At 30.7% G+C, this 19,557-nt stretch overlaps 2 protein-coding genes across 2 annotated transcripts; both read left to right on the forward strand.

Moving 5' to 3' along the window:
- Positions 1–11,872: 11,872 nt before the first annotated feature.
- Positions 11,873–13,649, forward strand: LOC130954118 (UDP-glycosyltransferase 73C6-like). The gene has a single exon (XM_057880855.1). The coding sequence runs from the start codon at positions 11,908–11,910 to the stop codon at positions 13,378–13,380; it is 1,473 nt and encodes a 490-aa protein (XP_057736838.1). The 5' UTR covers positions 11,873–11,907; the 3' UTR covers positions 13,381–13,649.
- Positions 13,650–17,735: 4,086 nt separating this feature from the next.
- On the forward strand, positions 17,736–19,401 carry LOC130954622 (UDP-glycosyltransferase 73C6-like). Its single transcript, XM_057881378.1, has one exon. It carries the CDS (start codon positions 17,760–17,762, stop codon positions 19,230–19,232), a length of 1,473 nt encoding a protein of 490 aa, XP_057737361.1. The 5' UTR covers positions 17,736–17,759; the 3' UTR covers positions 19,233–19,401.
- The last annotated feature ends 156 nt before the right edge of the window (positions 19,402–19,557 follow it).

The raw sequence follows: 19,557 nt of genomic DNA on the forward strand, positions 1-19,557 counted from the left end.
TCCTTTTTTCTGCACCAAAAAACTAAGAAAATTTCCTGCACTCACACCAAAAACACATTTTAAGGGATTCATTTTCAATTTATGCTTTCTCATTCTTTCAAATGCTTTTTTTTTTAATTTTCTAGATGCTCTTTTTTAGCATTTGATTTGACAACCACATAGTCAACATAGATTTCCATAAAATTTCCAATAAAGTCATGAAAAAATTTATTCATTGCCCTTTGATAAGTTTGCACCAGCATTTTTTAGCCCAAATGGCATCACAACTCATTCAAAAGTTCTTAAAGCACCTAGACACCTAAATGCAGTTTTTGACACATCTTTCTCAACTATGTATATTTTATTATAACCTGAATATCCATCTATAAAACTTAACATTTCATGACCAGCAGTAGAATCTATCAACATATCAACTATAGAAATTGGATATTCATCTTTTGGTGTTGCAGAATTTAAATCTCTAAAATCAACGCAAACCCTTAATTTTCCATTCTTTTTCATGACAGGAACAAAATTAGAAATTCAGTTGACATACCTTGCTGTTCTTATAAACTTAGCCTTAAGAAGTCTTTCAATCTCTTCTTTAATCTTCTGTACGACTTCAGGAGCAAATCTCCTTGGTGGCTGCTTGACAGGTTTGACATTGGCTTTCAATGGCAATTGATGTTCTACTAATTCACAATTCAAGCCTGCATCTCTGCATAATCCCATACAAAATAGTTGCAATATTCCTTCAAAATTTTCACCATTTCTTGTTTGAAATCATTAGGCAGCATCTTGCTCACATATGTTGGTCTAGGATAATCACCGTTACCAATATCTACTTCCTCCAAAGGATCCTGCACCTCAACATTTTTTACAGTGTCAGTGTTATTTTTTTCAAAACCTAAAGGACCATCATCATATATACAATCGTAAGGTACACTATCAATGAACCATTCTCTTTCTGCCATATAGGCTGACAGCCGAGCCAGTTGGCTCGTCAAGCTCATCTATGTTTCTCCTAAGGCCGTATCCGTCCCGGCCTTAGGGACCAAAATAAAACCATTCATATCTATTTTGCACATCTCAATATTTTTAGGATTAAATGCATTGGTGTCAACTGTCAATGGCTTGAGTCCAGGATTATACATCCTGAACTCCACATGCATCTCATCATAGTAACATGTACTATTATCAGCAGAAACTTCTTCCACTCCTCCATCTTCGTTCCAGAAAATCAACTTTTGGTGTAAAGTGGATGGAATAGCACCCATTCTATGAATCCAATCACATCTCAAAAGCAAGTTAAAACCAGCCTTTAAAGGAACCACAACAAATAGAGTTGGCCTATTAACAGAACCAACCTCAATTGACAGCAGAACCACACCTCTAACAGAAGAAGTCCTTCCATTAAAATCTGTTACCCCAATGCTACTTTTAATCAGATATTTTTCAGTCTTTCCAAGCCTTCCCGTCATTCTTTCAGGCATGAGATTAACAGCAGCTCTCCCGTCAACCAAAATTTTATTGACTATCCTTCCATCAACACGAGCCTTGATATGTAGTGGACGCAAGTGTTCCTTATCATTTTCAGTAGGCTTCTCAAACAATCTTCCACCACACATATTGTCATCTAGCAATAAGCATTCGCTTCTAGGAAAGACATCATAACAATCATCTTCTAATGACTCTACTTTCCGGACTTGACTATACTCCTCAGGCAGTATTGACACCACAGCTATAGGTTGCTTAACACTAAATATTGCTTTTAAGCTGTCATCAAAACCAGTGTCAAAATTATCAGTAATTAAATCTTTATCCTTTTCTCCCTTATTTTCAACCATTACCTTCTTTCCAGCAAGATTCTTCTTTACATTTCTATTGCATTTAGGGTGATTAGAAGAATTGCCTATTTTTGCAGACTTGGCCATGGTTGGCAAAGGAGGAAAATCTACCACGTGTCCCTTGTATGGATCCAAAGGAACATACTCAGGTATATTCTTTTTTTGCTCAAAAGTTGTAAAAGGAGAATACTTTGGAATAGTTTGACGATTTGGCCAAGGAGAATAATTAGGAACCTGCTGCATGTTAGGATTATAACAAGAATAAATTGGCTTTGAGGGAATAGGCACATTTTTTGGAATATATATACTACCTCCGTCTTGTGCATGATTCATGTTCCATAACTGAGACTCGTAGTACCTGGGCTTAAAAGGTCTAGGCTTCACCCATTTATTTTTGCCTCTTGCAAAAGCAGTAGGTTGATTCTGCACATTTCTAACATTCTGGACACATTTATTGTTTGAAATTTTGGTGGGAGGAACTCTTGTCTTTTGAGAAAATTCATCAGGTTTTTCATCAATCATGACTACAGTCTTCATCTTCTGGTTGACGGGTTGTATCCCAATGTTGTTGGCGCACTTGTTCAAAGGAGTTTGACCGCCCAACTTTTGTTTTCCTTCGGCTATCTTCCGCTTTAGCTCGTTAGTTTCATTTTCTTTTTCAGCAATCTTCTTTCTTAACTCAGCCTTTTCTTTCTCTTCAACTTTGTACTTTTCAAACTCTTTTGCAGCTTCCTTGTCAAAAACAGCATTGCACTTTGGGCATATAGCAATGGTGCTATCAAATTTTTTAATTCTCAATAAAAAATCTAACAAATCCTCACTAGGACGAGGATAAACTGGCTTTTTATCTTGCTAAAAAATTCTCAGGTCTTTATTTTCATCTTGAGCACTAGTCACTGTAGCGTCAATTCCTATCATGTTGACTGATAAATTGAATGACTCAACATAATTTGAATCAGCAGCAAACGGTTCAGCATCCACCTTCATAGCAGTTTTATCCTCAAACTTCAATCTTCCCTCCTCAATGGCTTTTTGTATCAAATCTCTGAAACGGACGCAATTATTAGTGGTGTGTAAGAATACCTGATGAAACTTACAAAATTTTTTATTCTTTATTTCATCAGCTGAAGGCATCTTTTTTCCTTCTGGTAAAATAAGCTGCTTATCTTTTAATAAAACTTCAAATATCTGATCTGCCTTAGAAATATCAAAAGAATAAGTCTTATTTTCAGTTTTGGAATATGAAAAAACTTTTTCTTTTCCTTCAATAGGCTTCAAAAATTTGCATACGTAAGGAGGACCCCCACACAATTCAGCAATATAAACCTCTTTCTCATCTAAATCACTACTATTGGAAAAACAATTAACATATGCAACCTTTTTAGAACCTTTTTTGAAATTTTCTTTTTCTTTTTTAATATGTTCTATTTGTCTTACACTTTTGGCTAACTGGAAAAGATCTAAAGTATGTTGATTGATAAGTTTCTTCCTAACTCCAAATTCTAACCCATTAGTAGTCATTTTGACAACTTCAGTTTTCGGAATCGGAGTAAAACACTAATTTTTCATGTTTCTAAACCGTGCCAAATAAGTGTCAATGGATTCTCTTTCTGCACGTTTGACAGAGAATAAATCTGTAAGACTAACTTTCAATTCACCTCGAAAAAATTGATCATGAAAATTTTTTTCTAACTACGCCCAAGAATGAATAGAATTTGGTCTCAAGTTGGAGAACCATGTAAATGCATTTTTTGTTAAAGAAGAAGGAAAGTATCTCATCTTGAGATATTCATTAGAAGCTGCTTCCCCAATTTCAACAGTATATCGAGCAATATGCTCTACTGTAGACTCATTTTCTTCTCCAAAAAAGTTTGTAAGAGATTTTGAAATTTTTCAACCCCTTGGGAGCTCTGCTTGTTGGACACATTCAGGAAAAGTAAACACAAAATATGGCCTATTTAAGCAACTAATATTAAATCCCAAACGGTTTAAAACTTGTTCCACATTTCTTGCTAGATTATAATGCCCCCCTAAGTTGTTTTGCCTAAATCTTTCTAACATATCATCAGCATTTTGACCATGTCTAGGCATATGAACATCATAATTAGGAATTGCTCTACCGTTCTGATTGACATTATCAAATCTTAAACCCAGATTGTCATTTTCTTCTAAATTTACCACAGTAGCAATCTTATTGACTTGCCTATTTAATTGTTCAATTCTAGTGTTTGTGTTTTTTAAAAGAGAATTTAAAACTGTCGCCATTTGATGAGTTTAACATGTTTACTAGATCATGGTGGCTTTCATCCATCTGTTGCCTAATATTTGCTAAAGATCCCATGGTTTGACTAGGTTGATTAATAGGCATTGCTCTTGACATGTCAGGAAATATAGGTCTGGAATTTTCTACCCTAGTGACAGTGGATGTAGTAGAATTGGATGCACTGTTATTTCCTGTATTAATAGCATGTGAAAAATTTTGTTGTGATTTATGTGAACCTGACACCCCAGAAACAGGTACATTTGATATGCCATATGAATTTTGATAAATAGGATTTTGAAAAGTTGAGTAGAAAGGCACAGGCAATCCTTGTGTCACCATGGGGGGGACATACCCCTGTGGCAAGCCATATGGCGGCCACCCCACGGTATTATGTGAGTTGTATTTAATCCTGTATGGGCATGGCCAACGCCATCATGCCTCACTGACATCAAGGTAGGCTCTGCGTTTGAAATCACATGATAATTTTCAAATTCATTTCCTCTAATCTCATCACTAGAAGTAGAAGAAGATGCTGCAGAAGTATTTGACATGTCAACTGACGCTGATTTTCTTGGCTCTAGACGCACGAACTTACCACTGCGCAACCACATGTAAATTCAAAAACTCCTGGTTTTCCTTTTGACAATTACAATCTATTGACAAGGTTCCACTAGGCGTGCCAATTTTTTTACTCAAATTTTTGTTAATATTTAAAATAAAATGTGGGTGTTTCAATGTCGCAATTGTAACGTCAAATAAAATTAAAAGGAATAAAAGTAACAAATAAACATATAAATGCAAGGTGCCAGTGACGAAATAAATTACAGAAATTGAAATAAACAGGAAATTAAAAAGAAGATAAAGAAAGAAACATGAATGTAAAAGAGAATAACAAGTAAAAGTAGAGGAGTTTTATTAATAAAAACTAGAAAAAAGTAAAGTACAAGTGTTTGAGTTTAGAGGAATTACTTAAGATTCCCAATTTTACTCTAAGATGCCAAGGGGTTGAGAACGTTTTGGGTTTCTAAGTGTTTTCTAAGAAGAACTGAACTGCATACAATGTGTTCCTAAAGCTTTCTTTATAGACTAACCTAATGTCAGCTGACAGTTAGCATTAGTACATCTGTTGCGGAAAATTTAGATTGGCCCATAACCGTTCCCGCACTTCATATGAATTTCAAAAATCAAATAGATAACCAACTGTCAAATAGTCTAATTTAATTTAAAATAGATATAAATATTATATATGGAGACATTACCGTGTAACTAATTATTTCTTTTTTATAATTTTCTTATAGAAATTATATTTTGTCTAACAGAAGCATAATGATATAAGGTAGCGTTTGTTTTGAGGTATTGGGACAGAGACTGGGAGACTGAGACACAGTATCATGTTTGTTGGCTTAGAGATTGGTACTAAAATTTTTATCTCTGTCCCTAAAATTTCAGTATTTCAGTACCTCCAAAAAGTAGGGACACAAGGGACTGAAATTTTTAGAGACAGAGACTGAAATTTTAATAACATTTTATACCTAAAATACCCTCATTTCAATTAATTAATTCCAATTTTATCCTTTTTGCAAATTAAATTAGAGTTTCATTCTTGTTTCAATTTCTGTCTCTCACTTTGCACCAAACAGAATACTGAAATTTATTTCGGTCTCTGTCTCTTAGTCTCTGTCTCTCAACCTCAGCCTTTCAGTCTCTGTCTCTCTACCAAATGCTACCTAAAGGAACAGGATGAGTTTTTGCTCTTAATAGACTTTTAATTATAGGATACTTTTGATAGAGTCTACCTATATGAGTGTGAACTAAGGTCAGTTCTTAGAGTAAAGATTTTACTCTTAAAGCACTCATGAAAGGATACAAGACACAAGGTCATGTAGTATACTAAATGTGTCATATTTAATATAACATTTAAATGATACTAAAATTTTATGTGTTATCAGTGCATACTTGTTCATATGAGTTAAATGGTTCAAAGTTTGTCTATCATTTTAAATTTGGATGAGTGAATACCACTGTTACTAGGTAAGGGTTTAAATCGCAAGATACCTCTACTGAAAACATAAAACTTCCAAAATGATAGAATTGGAAAGGAATTTTGAAAAATGGTGGGGGATTGTGAGACATATTTTCAAAATATGTAAAAAACTATTTTTGAAGAGTTACATCTCTTCATAGGGTTATGACTTATTCCGTAGCTACACGTTGTATATACTCCATTCCTATAAATTTTTCTAATTTCATTATTACCAGATATTCATCACATCAACACTTTTTTTTATGCGCAAAAGAAAGAATAGAGAATATTATTCTGTAAATTATTATTTAGTTTAAAGTTTGAGTGTATAAATAAGTCAAGTATTTTTTATTATATCCTACATAAAATTTGCAAGTAATCCATTTTACACACCATTATACATTAGTGGAACAAATTAAGCTTAAAAAAATGTGTATAACACACGCCTTAAAAAATTACACTATTTAATTCACTGTTTCCTATTCTCATAATTCGCAATATCCAAATGCAATGCTAATCTATGTGTACAGAAACTGATTTATTTTGCTTGATCATAATAAAGTTGATCTGTGGGCAATGCTTGTCCATAATACAAAAATTGATATACATACAAAATAGTTCTTATTGAGTTGCTTTTAACCTGCAGACTTAGCATACACATTAAATACAGCATAAATTTTTTAAATTCAATTAAATATTTATTATCATAATTTAAAATTAATTATTTTCTAAACTCAACCGTTTGGTTGTTTGAATATAGTATCATATTTTTTTTTCTTTAAAAAAATTTGAGATAAGTTTAATCTCTATGCGTGGCTAATGTAATAGAGCTTTTACCTTCTATTTTAGTATGTTTAATTTTTTTTTCTTTGTATGTTTGGAATTCAAGAACCAAGAATTAACTTGTCTATTCATCTATTTTTATATTTACTTAAAAAAATAAAAATTTTAACAAACAACTTATTGTAGATATTGTACTATAGAAGATGAGTTTTAGTCTTAAATGGAAGATATGGGTGAAGAAATGTGTGACTATAGCGTCTATGTCAGTGTTGATTAATAGGTCACCATCCAAGCCATTTAAGATGGAGAGAGATCTTAGACAAGGAGAATCTCTTTTTTCTTTTTTGTTCATTCTTGTAGTTGACGTCTTGCACAGAATAATGGGTGAGGCAGTCAGAAATGGTCGTATTTCTCCATTTTTTGTGGAGAGTGACAACATAGAGTTGTCACATCTCCAATTTGCATATGACACCATCTTATTTTGCACATAGGAAACGGAGACACTAGTGAACTATAAGAGACTTCTGCATTGCTTCGAGCTGATGTCTGGCCTGAGCATTAACTTTGATAAGTCAAGCTTGATTTCGGTTAACTGTGAGAAGGAATGGGTGACGAATATATGTGGTTTGTTGGGATGTGCTGAAACTACTCTACCTATCATATACTTGGGAATTTCTCTAGGTGCAAATTCTCGGTTGGTGAAAACCTGAAAACCAATCATTGATAAAGTGGAAGATAAGCTCAACCTATGAAAAGCGAAGTCTCTCAACAAAGCTGGTAAGTTAGTTCTCATAAAATCTGTTCTTAATAGCTTACCAGTGTACTACTTAAACTTGTATAAAATGCCAAAGGCGGTTGCAAAAAGGATTATAGGACTACAAAAAAAGTTTTTATGGAATAAAGAAGATGGGAATAATGGTATGCCTCTTGTGAAATGGGAATTGGTGCAAGCTCCGAAAAAGTTGGGCAGTTTAGGGGTGGGGGATGCTTTAATCAGAAATATGTCGCATCTGTTCAAGTGGTAGTGGCGCTTTTCGAAGAAAGATTGCCCGTTGTGGAAGAAGGTTGTTTGTTCTTGTTATCAGCTGAACCCATCTGTAATGTTGTCAAAACAGCTTTTACCGTCAAGAGGTGGCCCGTAGAAAGATATTTGCCAACTTAATATTAGAGAACCAGAGGTAAGAGATATGATGATCAGTGGTTTGTCTATGGAGTTAGAAAATGACAGACATATTAGATTTTGGCAGCATGTTTGGTTACAAAGTGGTTCTTTGAAAGATAGTTTTTCGAGACTCTTCTCTATTTCAAATCAACAAGGATCTATCATAGGGGACTGTGGGTTCTGGGATGGGTTAGAGTAGATATGGAACTTCCAGTGGAAGAGATAATTATTCCAATGGGAGCTAGAGTTACTCAATCAACTTCATGACAGATTACGGCTAGTCAGACTAGTATCTAATAGAGAGGATATAATTATATGGAAATTTAACAGGACAGGTGTTTTTTCTACTAATTCCTTTATGCAGGTATTGTAGAAAGAGACTCTTTCGGAGGACATCACAAGCTACAACTTCACTAGTACCATATGGAGAGGATTGATCCCTCCAAGAGTCGAACTGTTTGCATGGTTCGTCTTAGTAGGCATAGTCAACACTAAAAAGAGACTGAGTAGACTAGGAATTATACATCATAATGATAACATTTGTGTTTTGTGTAAAAAGGAAATAGAATTTGTGCATCATTTGTTTCTTGGCTGTGAGTTTACATGGCAGGTGTGGTGCGCGTGGTTGACAAATGCTGATAGAGCTTGGACAGTTTCAAGGTCGGTCAAAGAGCTGTTTGAGAGTTACATTGAAGTGCCTAGTGGTAACTCTGAGCAAAAGAAGTGGTTGGTAGGTTTCTTTGCAGTTGTCTAGAATATTTGGCTGGAACGGAATTGCAGAGTTTTTCAGAACACTATAACAGGAGTTGATGCTATTAAGAATAGGTCGTTTTTGAGTCACAGGGAATGGTGTGGGGTAGATCTGTTTGGTTGTTGATGGCAATGTCGAAGATGACAACGGATTAAATTTTTGGTATCATGTTTATGTTTTTGTTTTTATTATTGTCTTTATTTTTTACTTGCTCCACTTTAATGTGTTGAGCTCTTTTTGTTTAAGAAAAAAAATTTATATATGTGTGGCCGTATTTCACCAACTGGTTAAATTCAACAACGACAATGAATTTCTCATGATAGAAAAGATGGATATACATGGACTCATGGAGATAGATTGAAACGTTCAAATAAGTAATTGGACAGATAGTCAAATCCAATGGGGAATCTCTTGCACTTTGTACATTCGGATATACATACATACTTTCATCGGATCCAAAGACACATGATGTTGACTGCAAAGAGATTTTCGAAGACAACACAAATATGAATCAACTATGGACATACATTAAAGAAAAGATTTCACTCTTTTTTTTTAAATGTTAAAATAATATTTTTATTCTTTCTACTTATAAAATATATATCTTTTTTTATAATTTAAAAAAAATTTAATTTATTTTAAATTTTTTGTGTTAACTAATATTAATTTTATCTATTTTTCAAAAAAATTATATTACAAAAATATCACTTAACAAAAAAATTTTATTTTTTTGTTATTAAATTTTATTTATTAAAATACTCTTTAATAAATTATTTTTTATTATTTAAATTGTATTTTTATCAAAATATTTTTTAAAAAAATTGATAATTAAATTATTTTTTCTAAAATACTCTTCAATAATTTCTTAATTATGAAAATAGAATTTTATAAAAATTTTTATTAACAATTATTTTTATATTTTACTATTAATTTTCTAATATTAACATATATTATTATAATATTAAATAAAAAAATCTTACCACTGTTAATATGTATAATAATTAATGTATATTGATATCTGAAAATAATCTTATCAGATTTTTTTATTTAATATTAAAATAATATATATTGGTATTAAAAAATTAATAATAAAATATAACTATAATTGTTAACGAAAATTTTAGTAAAATTATAATTTAATAATTAAAAAATTATTGAAAAGTATTTTAGAAAAAAATTATTTTTTAAAAAATATTTTAGTAAAAATATAATTTAATCAATAAAAAATTAATTTATTAAAATATATTTTGGTAAACAAAATTTAATGAAAAAAATAAATTTTTGCTAAAAATTGTTTTTGTAAAAAATAAATTTTTTTTTAAAAAATAAATAAAGTTAACATTAATTAATATAAAAAAATTAAAATGGATTAAAGAATAATGTATATTTTACAAATAGAGAGGAAGAGAGTGTTATTTCAACATCTCTTAAGAGAAGGGAGTGAATTTTTTCTACATTAAATGAATATTTTGTTGTATTTTTTTTTTAAATTGAATTCATTGAATTTAAATTAGGCTTGATAGTACTAAATCGAATCTATCTTATTAGAATTACTTGAAGGCACCCACTTAAATGAAGTCATTAAAAATGACTTCCCTGAAGTCGTTCTTATTATTGAAACAAGTGTCCTACGTGATTTGCTTTTTAATTTGGTCCGGTTTTATTAAATTGTATTGAACCAAACCACTGTATAATTCAAATTTAAAAATACTAATATATCTTTTGGTTAATATTTTTATTAATAAATTTATTTAATTTTTTTCTCCTTCAATAATAAAAATAAAAAACTAAAAAGTAAGTATATCTAAATATAAATAAATTATAATAAAATAAATCATAGCTCTTGTGTATACATTATGTAATTATTTGTATAATGTACCTTTTATTTTATAATAATAATGTTTAAAAAACAAAAAAAAATTAGTTAAAATAGTTCAAATTTATTTTATTTAATATTTATTAATTATTGTTACAATTAATAAATACTAAATTTGCTAAAGTTAAAACTTTTAATTAAAATTTTTTTGGTAAAATTATAAAATTAAATTTTTAATGATTTGTTGAGTATTTATTAAAATAAAAATCTAAAATTTTTATTAAATTCACTTAAATTTAGAGTATGATTTGATTTGAAAATTTTGTTTATACATATAAATAAATGATAATTAGTGATATGGTCATATAAAAATTTGAACATAATTTAATTTGAAGTTCATAATCATGACAACAAAAAAAGTGTTAATTAGTTTTTAATATCAAATTTAGAGTATGATTTGATGTAGTCATATGAAATTCTCTTTTGCACTTCTAATTAAGTGTGAATTAGTGATTTCAATCAAAATTAAAGCATTACTATATATGAAATTCACTCTTACACTAAAAAATTAATATTAATTAAAAGTTGAGATTTAATATAGAATATAATTTAATGTCAAGTTCACTGTTAAATCTCTAATTAAGTGTAAATTAGTTATCTAGAATAAATTTAGAGCACCATTTTATATAAATTAATGACTAAGATAAAATTTAAAAAATAATTTTGATATGAAATATATCACTTCATGTATGATTATTTGTAAACCTAAAACTAAAAGTTAAATTTGTTTTTGAGATGACATTTAGAATATTTAATTGTTGTCATAAATTGGTTTATTATTAATAAAAATAATTAAAATTAATTTTAATTATTGTTATAAACCGGTTTATTTTTATATCGGTTTAACTAGATTCATTTAACACATTGAACCAAAATAGAAAAATTACTGCACCAACTTTAATTTTTTGTCCATCATAAACGACACATGTCCATAAAATTTTCAATCCCAAAATAATATCCAATGGTGCAGCTTTGAGATTCAGTGAAAGTCATTTTTGATGACTTCATTGGAGTGGCCCCCTTACTTGAATTGGGGTTCACACGAGTTTCAACCTAATTTGTTTTTGTGGGTATCTCGCATTTCCTCGGCGGACAAAAACAAATAAATAAATAAATAAAATAAAAATTAGACAATGATATATAGCTGGCCGATGTATGCACTGACATCACCAAGAAAGGAATGTAGTTTATAAATAGCAAATTGCCATATCCAAAAAACAAGAATGGCTTTCCAAACACCACAGCTCCATTTCGTTGTCTTCCCATTCATGGCACAAGGTCACATGATTCCAATGATGGACATAGCAAAGTTATTGCTTCAGCGCAACAATGTTATTGTCACAGTAATCACAACCACACAAAACGCAGCAAGATTCACATCAACTTTTGCTCGTTTCATCGATTCCGGTTACCAAATTCGACTAATTCAGCTTCAGTTTCCATATAAAGAGGCAGGTTTGCCAGAAGGGTGTGAGAATCTTGACATGCTTCATTCACTAGGCAATGCCTTGAGTTTATTCAATGCACTAAACCTTCTAAGGGAACCTGTAGAAAAAATCTTTGAAGAGTTGTCGCCCCCACCAAGCTGCATAGTCTCTGATATGAGTCTACCGTACACAATCCACATCGCTAAGAAGTTCAACATTCCAAGGATTTCTTTTGTTGGAGTGAGTTGCTACTGTCTCATGTGTTACGAAGCTTTGCGCACCAGTAATGTGAAGGAGAGCATAAAGGATGAAACAGAGTACTTTGTTATACCGGGTTTACCTGATGAAATTGAGGTCACCAAAGCGCAGGTACCAGGACCAGCAGACGATAGCTGGAACAAGTTTTATCAAGAGATTCATGCGGCCGAAGCAGACACTTATGGAATAATCATGAATTCGTTCCAAGAATTGGAGCCTGAGTATGAAAGAATGTACAAGAAGGTTAGAAAGGATAAAGTGTGGTGCGTGGGTCCGGTGTCACTAAGCAACAAGGATCAGTTGGAGAAGGCTCAAAGAGGCAACAAGGTTTCAACTGAAGAGTGGATGCACCAAAAATGGCTTGATTCTCAAAAGTCTAAGAGTGTAATTTATGTATGTCTTGGAAGTTTATGTAATCTAACTGCAACTCAGTTGATTGAGATTGGTTTAGCCTTAGAAGAATCAAAGAGACCTTTCATTTGGGTCATAAGGGAAGGGAGTCAATTAAAAAGGCTAGAAAAGTGGATTAAGGAAGATGGGTTTGAAGAAAGAATCAAAGATGAGAGTCTTATAATTCGAGGTTGGGCTCCTCAGCTACTAATACTATCACATCCTTCTATTGGAGGGTTCTTGACACACTGTGGCTGGAACTCTAACTTAGAAGCTATATGCGCCGGTGTGCCAATGCTGACGTGGCCGTTGTTCGCAGACCAGTTTCTGAATGAAAAATTGGTTGTCAAAGTACTCAAAGTTGGAGTGAAAGTTGGTGCAGAGAGCTCAATGGTGTGGGGGAAGGAAGAGGAGATTGGTGTATTGGTTAAGAAAGAAGATATTAAAATAGGAATAGAGAAGTTAATGGATGAGAATGATGCTGATTGTGAAGAGAGAAGAGAAAGGGTAAGACAGTTGGCTGAAATGGCTAAAAGATCTGTAGAAGAAGGAGGATCTTCTCATAGTAACTTGACTATGTTTATCCAAGATATTTTGCATAATCAAATTGTCAAAAGCTAATGGCACAATATCTGTTTGCATGTGTATGATTATTTTGTTCTAGGCTCATTTTTTTAATGAAAATTGTTGTTGTGTTGTCCGTAGTATTTAGTTATGGAAAAGCCGAGTGATTTAATTCAATATCGAAGTGACTTTTTTTTTTATTGCAAAAACTAAATCTGAGTTTATATTTGGGGTTAGACAAAATTTCAATTAAAAATTGAGGGTGACTGGGTGAGATTCCTGGAATGATAAATCCAAATTTGAGATCTGATTTGTGGGTGGCTAATTTTTTTGTTTTTTCTGTAAGACAAATGGATGGATCAAATTTGTAAATAAAAAATTTAAAATTTAAAATTAAAAAATGTGTAGCCATAAGGTATCGTTTGGTAAGGGATACTAGAAATGAGACTCGAAAATCAATACTTAATATTGTATTTAGTACTCAAAGATTAAAAATTTTTGTTTTTAAAATTTCAGTCACTTTAATATTTTTAAAAAGTGATAATATAAAAAATTGTAATTTTTTAGAATAGAAACTAAAATTGTAATAATATTTTATTTTTGAAATATCCTCATTCAAAATTTCATATTTTAAATCTATCTTTCACCATTAATACCACTCCACTTCTCATCTTACCATCATATCTCTATCACCAATAATAGTATCTCATAAATCAGATTCAACAATAATAACAATCTTATAATATTATACCAAATTCCACCGCCAACAAAACAATAATACCAAAAATAACAACAATCAAAATCAGATTTAACAATCTCATAACACAAGAAAAATTTAAAATAAATAGAAAAAAGAATAATAGAGGTGATGTGAAACTAAAACTGAAGTGGCACGACAGACTGAACACCGGGGCTCGATCTGAATAGAAGCGACACGGCATAGAACATAACTGTAACAAACATAATGACAGATGCGATAATTGTAGGTGTTGTCGTCGCCGTGGAAAAACAAAAATATTGCTGCTATGCCAAAGAGAGAGGAGAAACAAAAAAGGAGGTGGCATTAAGGATATTTTAATAATTTGTATTATTTAAAATTTGAAGACATAATTCAGTTTTGTATACTTTATATTAAATATAATATAAAAATTTGGTATTGAATTTGATGGTTTCAGAATTTTTAGACTATTAAATGGTTTATAATAAAATATATTTTTTAAGTTTTTTTAATAATTACTAAATAGTTCTTATTTAATTTTAATTATAAATTAGTCCTTTATATATTATTTAATTATAAAATCTATTTTTTATCTTATAAATTATTCTTTTATCATTCATCTATCATATTTATTGATAATAAAAAATTAAAACAATAACAAATTAGATCTCCATTAATCGTAATAAATATTTTGCAATCTTAATTAATCATAATTTTATCATTGATCTAGTTACATGCATATTGGGTTAAAAAAATCGGATTTGTTAAAAATTCAATCGATTGTGTTAGAGGTTGAGCAAATAGCTTGTTCTGTCTCGTGCTATGCTGCTTACTCTGCTTCTGTCCCGTTCAGTTAGTTTGTTAGAGTTAGTAGGTCCTACTGACTTAACAGAAATTTTTAGGCCAATATTCAATTATTCAGTTTGTTACAATTAGTTGCCAACTGTCATAGATCAAATTAGTTGCTAGAAGATTCAGCTGTGTCTATAAATGCTAATACTCATATACAGAAGCCAGTTTTTCGCTTCAGTTCAATACACACATGTGGAATTTTTCTTATTCAATCAATTGGTCATGTTACCCACTCGATTGAAATCATCAAAGCAATCTAGGTTTAGTTAATTCAATCGATTGGATCTATTACACATCAAAATAACCAACATTTTCAGAGGTATTTCTCGTCTCATTCATACTTCTATATACGAGAATAAGCTATATTTGACAAATATTTTTTTCATTATAAATTAAAAAAAAACTATTATTTCTCCAATAAAAATAACACTTATTCATGTGTACTCCCATGTACTCTAGAGATGATGATAATGGTTGTTAGTCTATTATGAAGTTTAAAAATTTGAGTTAGCCATGTTTTAAGAATTTGAAGTGAAGTTCGCCGGGCTTAGGTAAATTCTATAAAAATGACAGAGTTTGCCATGGGTGGGGCGATTTTGCTCTACATGAAAAAACTCGTATTTGGGAAATTAAAGTTGAAAAATGGGATTTTGAAAAATAATAATTTTTTATTTTATTTCAGAAAAAAATTTATTGGGTAATATGGCCAATCGATTAGATAATATGACCAATCGATTCAATAAGAAAAACGCCACATGCCTTGTAAAATTCAATCGATTGAAGTTTCGGAAACCTGAATTTCAATCTATAGGTTTGTGTATCCAATCGATTGAATTTCTACCAAACACAATTTTTCCAATCCAATTCTTGTGTAATTAGATCAATGATAAAATTTTGATCGATTAAGATGGTAAAATATTTATTACGATTAATAGAAGATCTAATTTGTTATTATTTTAGTTTTTTATTATCACTAAACATGATAGATGAATGATAAAATAATAATTTATAAAATAAAAAATAGATTTTATAATTAAATAATATATAAAAGATTAATTTCTAATTAAAATTAAATAAAAATTATTTAACAATTATTAAAAAATTTAAAAAAATATATTTTGTTATAAAACTATTTAATGGTCTAAATATTTTGAAACTATCAAATCTTTTGCCCAAAAACTTAATTTAATTTTTATCTTTTAGTTTTTATCTCTCAATCTTTATTTCTCCATCTCAATCTTTATTTCAAATGTTAACTAATAGTCCTTTGATTGTGTAGTCCTTTGATTGTGCTATGTAAAATCAGCACCCTCTAATATTCTTCCGCTCCAAGATTTGATATTTTCCCCTCGAACGGTCTGATACTTCTTTTGCTTTTGATCTAATGTAATAAAAGCTCTTTCAAATGTGTGCTATATCCAAATGTAATGCTAGTCTATGTGTATAGAAGCTGATTTGTTTTGTTTGTTCATAATAAAGTTGATCTGCAATGCTTATTCACAATACAAAAATTGATATACATATTTGTAGTTCTTATTGACTTGTTTTTAACCTGCAGACACATTAAATACAACATAGATTTTTTAAACTCAACAATTTGATTGTTTAAATATAGTATCATATTTTTTTTTCTTTAAAAAAAAAATTGGGATGTGAGTTTAATCTCTATGCGTGGCTAATGTAAGAGTTTTTACCTTTTATTTTTAGTATGTTTAATTTTTTTTCTTTGTATGTTTGGAATCCAAGACCCAAGAATTAACTTGTCTATCCATCTATTTTTATATTTACTTATAAAAGTAAATATAAAAATTTTAACAAACAACTTATAGGGTGTGGCCGTATTCCACTAACTAGTTAAAGCCAACAACGACAATGAATTTCTCATCAGGATAGGAAGGATGGAATGGATATACATGGAGTCATGGACTCACGAAGACAGAGTGAAACGTTCAAATAAGTAATTGGACAGTCAAATCCAATGAGAATCTCTTGCACTTTGACACTTTGTGCATTCAGATATACATGTATGATTTCATCGGATCCGAAGACACCTGATGTTGATTGTAAAGAGATTTCCGGAGACACAACACACCATAGAAAAATTTTTATAATTAAAATTAATAATTAAAAATTATTAAAATATGATGTATTGATACTTTAAAAAAATTTTCACGCAATAATATATGAATTAATTATGGACATATATTAAAATAAATTATTAAAATATATATTAAAAATAAATTAAATTATATATATTTATATAAAAAATTAGAATTAGTAATTTTTAATATTTTTTATTATTATTTAATCAGTACAAACATTAAATTATATTTAACAAATAAAATTTATTATTTTTATGTATATAAATTCTAAAAAAATATAGATACAAACTGTATTAATTAATATGTACAAAATTTTTATAAATATAGATATAAATTATATATTTTTTGTGTATAAAATTAAATATAAATATAAATTATTATTGACTAAATACTAACCAAAAATAATAATATTTGTTCGTTATATAATATTACTCTTTTATATACAAATACATAATAATAACTGATTATGGTGTACTCCTTTATATACAAATACATAATAATAACTGATTTTGGTGTGTTGATAATGTTTTTATATATAAATTGATGATTATACTATTTTTTAAATTTTTTAATAATATAAAGGATATTTTTTATTTTTTATTTTATCAAATAATTTTATTAAAAATAAAAAATATATAACATTTTTTAGATTGCCTATGTAGACACTTACGTCACCAAGAAAGAAATGCAGTTTATAAAGCTAGAGTCCAAGTAAAATTATTCAGTACACTAAACCTAAATTATCCATCTCCAAGGAAACAAAAATGGCTTCCCAAACACCACAGCTCCATTTCGTTCTGTTTCCATTAATGGCACAAGGCCACTTGATTCCGATGATGGACTTAGCAAAGTTATTACTTCAGCGCAATAACAATATTATTGTCACGGTTGTCACAACCCCGAAAAACGCAGCAAGATTCACATCAACCTTCGCTCGCTACATTGATTCCGGTTACCAGATTCGACAAATCCAGCTTCAGTTTCCATATCAAGAAGCCGGCTTGCCAGAAGGATGTGAGAATCTTGACATGCTTCATTCACTTGGCAACGCTTTCAGCTTTTTCAACGCAGCAAGTCTTCTAAGGGAACCGGTGGAGAAGATCTTCGAAGAGTTGTCGCCGCCGGCAAGCTGCATAGTCTCCGATATGAGTCTGCCGTACACGATCCACGTCGCTAAGAAATTCAAGATTCCAAGGGTTTCTTTCGCTGGAGTTAGTTGCTTCTGTTTAATGTGTTATGATGCTTTGCATACAAGTAATGTGAGGAATAGTGTTCAGGATGAAACAGAGTACTTCGTTATACCAGGTTTACCGGACGAAATTGAAGTCACTAAATCGCAGGTACCGGCACAGGTGGACGAGAATTGGAGCAGGTTTGGTGAAGAGATTTATGCAGCTGAAAGTGATTCTTATGGAGTAATCATGAATTCGTTTCAAGAATTGGAGCCTGAGTATGAAAGAATGTACAAGAAGGTTAGAAAGGATAAAGTGTGGTGTGTTGGTCCGGTGTCACTGATCAACAAGGATCAGTTGGAGAAGGTTCAAAGAGGAAACAGTGTTTCAGTTGAAGAGTGGAAGCATCAAAATTGGCTTGATTCTCAAAAGCCAAAGAGTGTGATTTATGTCTGCCTTGGAAGCTTAAGTAATGTAACTGCAATTCAGTTGATTGAGATTGGTTTAGCCTTAGAAGAATCTAGAAGACCCTTCATTTGGGTAATTAGAGAAGGGAATCAATTAGAGGCGCTAGAAAAGTGGATTAAGGAAGATGGTTTTGAAGAAAGAATCAAAAGTAAGAGTGTTATAATTCGAGGTTGGGCTCCTCAGCTACTAATACTGTCACATCCTTCAATTGGAGGGTTCTTGACACACTGTGGCTGGAACTCTACTTTGGAAGCTATATGCGCCGGCATGCCGATGCTGACGTGGCCGTTATTCGCAGACCAGTTTCTGAACGAAAAACTAGTTGTCCAAGTACTAAAAGTTGGAGTGATGGTTGGTGTGAAAAGTCCTACTGCTTGGGTGAAGGAAGAGGTTGGTGAACTGGTTAAGAAAGAAGATATTAAAATAGCAATAGAGGAGTTAATGGATGAGAATAATGGTGAATGTGAAGAAAGAAGAGAAAGGATAAAAAAGTTAGCGGAAATGGCTAAAAGATCTGTAGAAGAAGGTGGATCTTCTCATAGTAACTTGACTGTGTTTATCAAAGAAATTTTGCATAAAAGCGTGGGAGGAATATGATAATATAACTTTCCAAACTAATGGCAAACAATGTAATTGCAAATGTGTGAGAGTTTTTAGTATGCTTAATTTTTGGTGTGTTTGGAATATCAAAATATTTGACTATAGGGCTCTTCAATGTACAATATGCGGTTTGCACTTGGAATCCAATAATGGTCTTGCTTATTAATCCATTTTTATATGTAATTTAAAAATAATTAATGTGTAAAATAATTTATGTATGTAGTTAAAACGATAAATCCTTTAATCTCAACTAATTATATTAAGTTCAAATCCTAAATAGTATTTGATTTGATCTTTGATCTGAAGATTATCAAAATCAGGA

Source organism: Arachis stenosperma, chromosome 10 (assembly GCF_014773155.1).
Source record: "Arachis stenosperma cultivar V10309 chromosome 10, arast.V10309.gnm1.PFL2, whole genome shotgun sequence".
In the NCBI taxonomy this organism is placed as follows: domain Eukaryota; kingdom Viridiplantae; phylum Streptophyta; class Magnoliopsida; order Fabales; family Fabaceae; genus Arachis; species Arachis stenosperma.

Coding starts and splice junctions, on each gene's coding strand:
- LOC130954622 (XM_057881378.1), top strand. CDS start 17,760: ATGGCTTCCCAAACACCACAGCTCCATTTCGTTCTGTTTCCATTAATG.
- LOC130954118 (XM_057880855.1), top strand. CDS start 11,908: ATGGCTTTCCAAACACCACAGCTCCATTTCGTTGTCTTCCCATTCATG.